The sequence below is a fragment of the Carlito syrichta genome, unplaced genomic scaffold (assembly GCF_000164805.1).
Source record: "Carlito syrichta isolate Samal-C Ts95f unplaced genomic scaffold, Tarsius_syrichta-2.0.1 Scaffold306749, whole genome shotgun sequence".
Taxonomy (NCBI): Eukaryota; Metazoa; Chordata; class Mammalia; order Primates; family Tarsiidae; genus Carlito; species Carlito syrichta.
In genome coordinates this window covers 340,949-351,330 of record NW_007250845.1, presented here as the reverse complement: position 1 = coordinate 351,330, position 10,382 = coordinate 340,949, and the positions used below count along the sequence as shown (strand labels likewise).

The window sequence follows — 10,382 nt, the reverse complement described above, 5'->3', positions numbered from 1 at the left end:
TTAATGGTAGTAAATATCTGTCTGGGGATGGGGAGACACCTCTTATCAACAAGGGTGCCTTAACAAAGCATATTTGTATACCTAACCTTTAACTGTACCCCACAATATCATAATAAAAAATATTGATTAGCCAGGCTCGGTGGCTCAGCCGGTAATCCCAGTGCTTTGGGAGGCTGAGGTGAGTGGACTGCCTGAGCCGACAGGTTCGAGACCCACCTGGGCAACTTGGCGAGACCTCATCTCTCAATAAATTAAAAAAAAAATATATCAGCCAGGCGTGGTAGCGTGTGCCTGTAGTTCCAGCTACTCGGAAGGCTGAAGCGGAAGGATCGCTGGAGCCCAGCAGATCGAGGCTGTGGTGGCCGGGAGCGGCCACTGCACTCCAGTCTGGGTGACGGAGTGAGACCCCAACTCAAAAAAATATATATATATTGATTTAAAAAAAAAAAGTGGGCAAAAGACATGACCAGACACTTCTCAAAAGAAGATATATGGGTAGCCAACAGAAACATGGAGAAGTGCTTAGCCTCACTAATTATCAGACATGCAAATCAAAACCACATTGAGATACCACCTAACCCCAGTAAGAATGGTCATCATTAATAAAAGAAAAAACAACAGATGTTGGTGAGGATTCGGAGACAAGAGACCACTTCTACACTGCTGGTGGGAATGCAAACTAGTTAAATCCTTATGGAAACCAGTGTGGTGATTTCTAAAAGAACTAGAAATTGACCTTCCATGTGACCCAGCAATCTCCTTACTGGGAATATACCCAGAGGAACTCCAATCATTCTACAAAAAAGATATCTGCATACGCATATTATGGCAGCCTATTCACAATGGCAAAAACAAGGAACCAACCGTGCTGCCCATTGAAACTGAACTGGATCTAAAAAATGTGATGCATATACATGATGGAATATTGTGCAGCCATAAAGAAGGACAAACATATGGACTTCATAGCAAATTGGATAGACTTAGAGTCTATAAAACTCAGTTACCTATCACAGACACAAAGAACTGAGTACCATATGTTCTCATTTATAGCAAACCCTGAACACATACCATAATAATATAAGAAAGGGATTGGCAGTAGCAGGATATTGCCAGGGGAGGGGGGTAAGGACAAAACATCAGTAAGGGTATCTGATCTCAAACAAGGTAAAGTGGGGATCAAATTGAGGCCCAAACATTACCTGCATGATGACCACTTGTTACCTAATCCTGAATTGTACCCGACACCTTTAAAACATAAGTAAATAAATAAATAAGCAAGCCAGTCAGCTAACCAGCCAGGCACAAAGGAACATATATGCTATACTTATATTACATATAGTTTTAAAATAATCAAGTAAAACCAAACTGTGGTGTTTTGGGATGCACACTTATAAAGACAAGTGAGGGGGTGCTTATCATAAAATATCATAAAATCAGATTAGTGATTACCTTTGGTGATGGGGGATTAAAAAAGGGGGAGCAGCCGAATGAAGGCACAAGGAAGCCTAATGAAGCAGTGTTGGTAAGATTCTGTTCCTGGAGTTAGATGACCGTTGTATAGTTGTTCATATCATGAAACCCACTGAGTTCTATGTTTTTGTTTTGTATACTCTAGATGTATTAAATTTCACAATTAAAAAGTTTTAAAAAGCACATTCAAACAAAATCTGTTGAAACACATTACACTGTTATGATTATTAACACTAAATTTAACACAAAATCCTTGGGCTAACATGGTAAAAGTTCACAAAATCAGAGAAAGGAACTTTTTCCAACTATACATGTGCTATTCTTTCAAATCAAGAAATAAACATGACACCAGAAGAATGTACACAATGAGCTATGAAAATATTCTGGCAATCTATATTCTAACTGTTCCTATTGATGCTACCATTCTGTAGCTAAATGTCAAGTGTTTCTTCAGAATAAGAGGTATATTTTTACAAAGTCAACCAAAAAACAGTTTATTGTTGCAGCAGCTGTGATACTACTATAATAACTTAAAACAACTGCCTGTCGGGAGGAGCATACCTCATCAACAAGAGTACCTGTATAATCAATGTATGTATACCTAACCCTGAATTGTACCCCCCATCTTTATAACAAAAAAATGCCGTATCTTTAAAAAATCATACATCAAGCGGCATAGGTTTGATCTCCCTCTGGTATTACTATCCATTTAAAAAGTCAATGTACTTCAGTATAGTTCCTTTTACATTCCTTCTCCATCCAGTGGTAAGAACATGCTTCTATTTCTGTGCAGTTTCCATCTAGATAGAAGTGTTATCTGTTGAACAGTGTCTGAGAGTCACAAACGACCCGAGAGCCTTTTCGAGAGCAAACAACGAACGGCAAGGGCACGCGGCAGCTACCGTCTGGCACTTTCTCAGAACCCACCTGTCTCTGCCTGACAAATGAAAAGCGTCAGTTCCTCAGCCAACTCATCTTTGACAAAGCCCCCACCAGCGACCACTGGGTCGGTGGATGGGGCTGGGAAAGCTGGCTGTCCAGTGCAGAGGACTGAAACAGGACCCCTTGGCCGGGCTCGGTGGCTCAGCCTGTAATCCTGCACTTTGGGAGGCCGAGGTGAGTGGACTGCCTGAGCCCGCGAGACCTGCCTGGGCACCTTGGTGAGACCTCATCTCGACAATAAATCAAAAATCAGCCGGGTCTATAATTCCGGCTACTCGGAAGGCGGGGGCAGAAGGCTCGCCGGAGCCCGGCAGGTCGAGGCTGCGGTGGCCGGGAGCGGCCGCTGCCCTCCAGTCTGGGCGACACAGTGAGACTCCGACTCAAAAAAAAACGAGGGCAAAAGACACGAATAGACACTTCTTAAAAGACAAACAGCCAACAGACACATGAAAAAATGCTCAGCCTCACATGAGAAATGCAAATCAAAACCACCTTGAGATACCACCTAACTCCAGAAGAATGGTCATCATCAATAACACAAAAAACAACAGATGCTGGCAAGAATGTGGAAAAAGGGAACGCTTCTATACTATTGGTGGGAATTCAAACTAGTTCAACCTCCATGGAAAACAGTGCGGCAATTTCTAAAAGAACTAGAAATTGACCTTCCACATGACCCAGTAACCCCACGCTTCTGGGAATATACCTGGAGAAACTCAAATTCTACAAAAAAGATACCTGTGCAAGTATGTTTGCTGCAGTACAATTCACAATAGCAAAAACATGGAACCAAATGTGTGGCTCATCAAAAGTGGACTGGATAAAAAAATGTGGTACATATACAGAATGGAATATTATGCAGCCAGAAAGGAGGACACAACTATGGACTTCATGGCAACTTGAATGATTTAGAGTCTATCATACTCAGTGAACTATCACAGAAACAAAGAACTGATCCCACATGTTCTCACTCATAAGTGGACCCTGAACACCTATCATAATTCTAAAAGAAAGGAATTGGCAGTAGTGGGACACTGCCAGGGGAGGAGGGGAACACAACACCAACAAGGGTGCAACTGCCGGGCACAGAGGCTCACCCCTATAATCCCAGCACTTTGGGAGGCGAAGGTGAGAGGATTTCCTGAGCTCGTGGGTTTGAGACTACCCTGAGCAACAGGGTGAGACCTCGTCCCTACAATAAATCAAAAAATCAGCCAGGCATGGTGGCACACACCTGTAGTTCCAGCTACCTGGAAGGCTGAGGCAGAAGGATCGCCGGAGCCCAGCAGGTCGAGGCTGTGGTGGCTGTGAGCATGTCACTGCCTTCCAGCCTGGGCAACAGAGTGAGATTCCGACTCAAAATAAATAAATTAAAAAAAATAAGGGTACATGATCTCAATCCAGGTAAACTAAGGTCCAGTGGGAGGCCCAAACTTCACCTGTACATAGTCCACTTATGTACCCAATCCTGATTTGTACCCCACATCTTCAAAATAAAAAAGAAATTTTAAAAAGATTGGAAAACGCTTTCATAGAGAGGCTTGCCCTCTCTTGCTGCTCTTGCAAACTACGTGTAAAGCAGTCTGATCTGGCCTCCTGAAAGATGAGAGACTTATTCCCCAGTCATCCCGTTGCCCTGGCAAGCAACCTGCTAATAAACAGACAAGTTAGGCCCTCCTAGATCATCCAGTCACCCACCAATTCATTATTTGACCCGATGGCATGAGAGATCCCAGGAAAGAAAAACTGAACCATCTGAGACCAGAAAAACTAACCAACCAACCCAAATAATGAATTAAATAAATAGTTGTTTTGGCCGGGCGCGGTGGCTCACGCCTATAATCCCAGCACTTTGGGAGGCCGAGGTGAGAGGGTTGCCTGAGCCTACAGGTTTGAGACCAGCCTGGGAGACTTGGTGAGATCTCATCTCTTCATCTCTACAATAGATCAAAAAATTAGCTGAGCGTGGTGACATATGCCTGTATTTCCAGCTACTTGGATGGCTGAGGCAGAAAGGAGAGTCTGAGTCCAGCAGGTTGAGGCTGCGGTGGCCGTGAGCGTGCCACTGCACTCCAGCCTGGGTGACAGAGTGAGACTGATTCAAAAAAAAAATAGGGGCTTTAATTCACTGAATTTTGGATCGTTTTTAAAAAATATAACAAAGGTTAATACAACAAATAGCATTATTAAGTACCAATGAAATTAGTGACTGTTCTAAAATTTGTATATATGTTATCATAACCTTATGAATTATAATTTATGTCTTAATTTTATGGATGAGAAAATTGATCTGTAGCCATTTTTTGATTATTAAGTAAAGTGAGCTATAGAGAAAGTAAATAAGTAAAGTAAATAAATAAAATAAGAAAAACAGAAAAGAAAATTAATAGTAATAGAATGTTATATTTCAGCAACTAATTACTTTAGAAAGATAATTATATCATAGGTTATTTTGTAGCTATAGTACATTAATAACTCCTATAAACCAATATGAAGCATATAAATTTTAAAAATGGATGAAAGATACAAAAAAGTAATTCATAGAAGAAAATAAGAATGGCCAGTAAACATATGAAAAGATTCTAGACATTAATAATAAATGTTAATTAAAACATAATAACATTTTCCTGCCATTTGGCAAAAATAAAAAAGACCAAGAAACCTGAATTGTCAATAACAGTGTGAAAAAAATAAAAGTACTTTCATTTTGACAATAGGAGTACAAATTAATACAAACTTTTGGAACAGCAACTTAACAATATCTATAAAATTTTAAACACATACTATAATACCCAGCATCTCATTTTTTAAGTCTATGCTATGAAAATATTAGTATAAGTATATAAAGATATATTTATAAGGATATTTAGTAAAGCACCAGCATGGAAGAATGAATAAGTAAATTTTGGTATATACATACAGTGGTGTATCAAGCACTCATTTTAAAATGCAGAAAATCTTTGTGTACCACTTTGGAAAGATGTATTATTAAGCAATGAAAATAAGTTACAGAAATATATATATATATAGCATTTCATTTTTATTTTTGAAAAACACTCTCACATATGTATATATGTAAGCATAGAAGAAAGTCTGCAAGTCTACATAACAAACTCTGAACAGTAGTAACCTCTAGAAAGGAGGAGAGTTTTTGTTTAAAGATGAGAAATAGGGAAACTCTTCCTTTTTTAATTAATACTCTCTATTGTTTGAGTTCATTCTGATGAGTATATATTAATTTTTATTTTATAAATTAAGGAAGTATTTAAACAGAACATTTTTTAGGTTTCTCTTTGAGTCAATCTATTTTGGGGTCTATAAAGAAGAATTACTTTATGGTCATAACTATTTTTTTTTTAGAACTCCTAAAGGAAAAGAAAGAAAAACTCCCACCTAGAAACAGCAGATTCTCTACCAGAATCAGCATCTGTTCATCTTACAGGGGAAAAACTAAATCTAAAGTAAATGGTTGAGATTAGTAACCTACATATAGAATTTGAAACAAGAATGGAATAACAAAAAAAAGACAGCGAAGTTAAAAAAGATGAAAACCCACCTGTACTATATCCAAAACCATGCCAGCTGAAACTGTTCCAAAACCAGCGAGCAAAAAGGGCACAAGGATTTGCAATGCCATGATGCCACTGGATTCCTTTGGTAATTTTGGGTTCACTTCCACAATTGCGTCTCCCTCGCCATCACTAGAGAGATCTTCATCTTGTAACATGGCAGTGGTTTCTGAAGTCTCCCTTCCATCACAGTAATTATAGTTGGCATAATCGTCATACTTCTGGCTACAGCTCGATGATGCGTGCCCATTATTGGCATGAAAAGACTGCTCTGAGAAACTGTGATACTCCATGTGTTGCTCAGATCTATTACTAAAAGTCTGTGCTGCAGTTGATAATCCATCTTGCCAAATGCCATTTGCTTTTTTGTGCCTGTCTTCCTGGTTTTTCTGGTAAATTACTGGAACCATACTCAACAGTAAGTTTAAAAACTTATCAGATTGAATTGCATTTAACTGTAAAGTCCAATCTACAAAGCTGCCTCCACTACTTGGACCACCACTTGTTTTATTAGTAACGGATCTTCCTTTACTATTAGTCATATTGTCATCGCAAAAGACCCTGCACTCCTTAGATCTCAAGTTTCATGAACCACAGCAGATGAATCAGAGCCACACAAACACGGCTGTAATTTAAGTTGTTGACTTCATTGTATAGAAAATATTTCCACTAATGAAGGATGTTAAGAAGTTCCACCGAGGGATTAGATCTGAAAAAATAAAACAAAATAATTTAAAAATATCAGATTAACTATTTATACTTAAATTCTCGTAAAGGTATAAAACATGCATGTTATTAAAACCAACCCCGGGCCGCCCTCTTTTGGGTCCCCTCCCGCTTGGGAGCCTTTTTGTATTCTTAATAAACTCCTGCTTTCTCACCCCCTCCAAAAAAACCAACCCCAAGTACTGATATTATACTCTGTGGGCTTAAAACGTAACTGCTTTGTGCCATACAACTGCTTTGTGTTCAGAAATATAATACAGAACTATCTTTTGTATTCAATTTTAGTTAAAAGTGTTTCCTATTTTTGCATTCTTTATGAAATCAATACCCATGTAAGGTCTTCAAATGACTCTGAAGTTCTCCAGTGGACAAATTTATTAAATAAAGTACTGGTTTCCATTACTATAAAGAAGACTTAGAATTAAATTTCTACAACCCTTTGCATATGTCAATATTCAACAAAAGGTAAGGTATATGGCATTACACTTTAAACATTAAATAATAACTCATATTACTTTATTTACAATTCAATATAGTATACATTTGTTATTAAAATATGAAGAGACAATGGTGTTTACTGGAAAAAAAAACCTTAGTAGGTATCTTAAATACTACAAAGGACATTTATTTCATATATAAAAATGAGTTGGAGCCACATTTGTAGGTTCAATATAAAAATATCCATCTTTAATGGATTTAGGAACAGAATCCTTCTGCTATTTAGGAATAACCAAACCAAAAGGAGATTATGAATAATCACTTAAGCCTCTATTTTGCAAGCCAGCAAAAAGAAAGCTTGTGGTATACTAATTTAATGCCCTGAACTGTCTATTCATGGTTCTCAAAGTCTGCTCTGGCCCATAGCCCCAGAGTAGGCCCATAACTAACAGGTCAGTGACTAGATCCTCTCCAAAGACTTTAACTATGAGATACAGACACACACTGTGCTAGTCTGACAATGATGGGCACAGAGGCTTCTGGGTCCAGGTGGACAATCTGATTATTTGGACAACTGCTGCCATAGCTGCGAGGCCTTCGGGAGCCATCTATCACAATGGGTCTAAAGGACTTAGGTGTTTCTGAGAAACGCCCAGACCTGTCTTATCCTCCAAGGGCATTCAAGATCAAAAAACAGGCACTGATATGATAACGAATGGATGAGTCCACCGCCCAACTGGACTGCCTACCTGCCAAGCTAGACTAAGAATTGTTGTTCCCAGTACTGTTGCTTTCAAAGCTATTCTAGGCTGGGCGTGATGGCTCAACCCTGTAATCCCAGCACTTTGGGAGGCTGAGGTGAGAGGATTGCCTGAGTCCAGGGGTTTGAGACCAGCCTGAGCAACTTGGTGAGACCTCATCTCTACAATAATTCAAAAAATTAGCCGGGATGGTGGCACGTGTCTAGCTCCAGCTATTTGGAAGGCTGAGGTGGAAGGACAGCCTGAGCCCAGCAGGTAGAGGCTGTGATAGCTGTGAGCATGCCACTGCACTCCAGCCTGGGAGACAGAGTAAGACTCCAACTCCCAAAAAAAAAAAAAAAAAGGAGATTAACCATTTGATACAGCAATCCCTCTACTTGGTATCTACCCAATGCAGCATAGGTCATTATACAAAAAAGACACCTGCACTTGTATGTTTATCACAGTACAATTCACAATTGCAAAGATGTGGACTCAACCTAAATGTCCATCAACTGATCAGTATATAATGAAAATGTGGCACATGTGTATGCAGACATATATGTAGTGTGTGTGTATACATACACACACACACACATGCACATACACCATGGAATACTATTCAGTCATTAAAAAGAATGAAATAATGTATTTTGCAGCAACTTGGATGGAATTGGAGACCACCATCCTAAGTGAAGTAATACAGGAATGAAAAATCAAATATCACATGTTCTCACTTATAAGTGGGAGCTAAAGACGGGCTCGGTGGCTCAGCCTGTAATCCCGTGCCTTTGGGAGGCTGAGGTGAGTGGATTGCCTGAGCCCGTGGGTTCGAGACCCGCCTGGGCAGCGAGACCTCATCTCTACAATAAATCAAAAAATCAGCCGGGCATGGTAGCACATGCCTATAATTCTGGCTACTCAGAATGCTGAGGCGGAGGGATCGCTGGAGCCCAGTAGGTGAGGCTGCGGTGGCCGGGAGCGGCCACTGCACTCCAGTCTGGGCAACCGAGTGAGATTCCAACTCAAAAAAAAAAAAAAGAGAAATCATCAAGAGAGTGGGAAGACAACCAACAGAATAGGAAAAAATATTTGTCAACTGTAAATCTGACAAAGGCCTAACATCCAGGATCTACAAGGAACTCAAAACTGCTGAAAGGAAAAAAACAAACACCACATTAAAAAGTAGACAAAAGAGCTGGGCACAGTGACTCACGTCTATAATTCCAGCACTTTGGGAGGCCACGGGTTCCAGACTAGCCTGGGCAACTTAGCTAGACCTCATCTCTACATTAAATCAACAAGTTAGCCGAGTGTGATGGCGCATGCCTGTAATTCCAGCTACTTGGAAGGCTGAGGCGGAAGGATCACCTGAGCCCAGTAAGTTGAAGCTACTGTGGCCATGAGCATGCCACTGCACTCCAAACTGAGTGACAGAGGGAGATTCCAACTAAAAAAAAAAAAAAGAATGGACAAAAGACACGAATAGACTCTTCTCAAAAGAAGATACACGGGCAGCCAACAGACACATGAAAAAGTGCTCAGCCTTACTCCTCATCAGAGAAATGCAAATCAAAACTATATTGAGATACCATCTAACCCCAGTAAGAATGGCCATGATTCATAAAACAAACAACAGATGCTAGCAAGGATGCGGAGAAAAAGGAACGCTTCTATACTGCTGGTGGGAGCACAAACTAGTGCAAACTCTTTGAAAAACAGTATGGTGATTTCTAAAAAAATTAGAAATTGACCTTCCATATGATCCAGCAATCCCACTACTGGGAATATACCCAGAGAAACTCAAATCATTCTACAAAAAAGATACCTGCACATGCATGTTTATTGCAGCCTATACGCAATGGCAAAAACATGGAACCAACTGTGCTGCCCATTGAAACTGGACTGGACTAAAAAAAATGTGGTGCATATACACAATGGAATATTAATGCAGCCATAAAGAACAAACATATGGACTTCGCAGCAACGTGGATGTATTTAGAGTCTATCATACTCAGTGATGTATGACAGAAACAAAGAACAGAGTACCACATGTTCTCACTCATAAGCAGACCCTGAACATTTACCATAATACTACAAGAAAGAGATTAGCAATAGTGGGATATTGTCGGGGGTGGAAGCAGGAGGACACAACATCAATAAGGGCACCTGATCTCAAAGCAGGCAAAATGGGGACCAAAGGGAGGCCCAGACTTTACCTGTATGATGACCACTTGTATACCTAATCCTGAATTGTACTCCACATCTTTAAAATAAAATAAAAAATAATAAAAACAAATAAATAAAAATACTAATCTTGGGAAAAATAAAAAATTTAAGTCTGTAGTAGTGTACAGTGATGTCCTAGGCCTTCACATTCACTCATACTCACTCACTGACTCACCCAGAACACCCTCCAGTCCTGCAAGTTCCATTCATGTTCAGTGTCCCATATAGTATATGTCCCGTATAGGCATACTGTATTTTAGTTGTTTTT

At 39.7% G+C, this 10,382-nt stretch overlaps 1 protein-coding gene across 1 annotated transcript in view; it reads right to left on the bottom strand.

Moving 5' to 3' along the window:
• Window positions 1-6,687, bottom strand: part of SLC41A2 (solute carrier family 41 member 2) — a 148,987-nt gene extending 142,300 nt beyond the window's left edge. Inside the window, exon 1 of the mRNA XM_008063330.2 lies at window positions 5,969-6,687. Within this exon, the coding sequence (XP_008061521.1) occupies window positions 5,969-6,523 (555 nt within the window). The 5' untranslated portion in view covers window positions 6,524-6,687. The remainder of the gene's footprint in view (window positions 1-5,968) is intronic.
• Window positions 6,688-10,382: the final 3,695 nt, after the last annotated feature.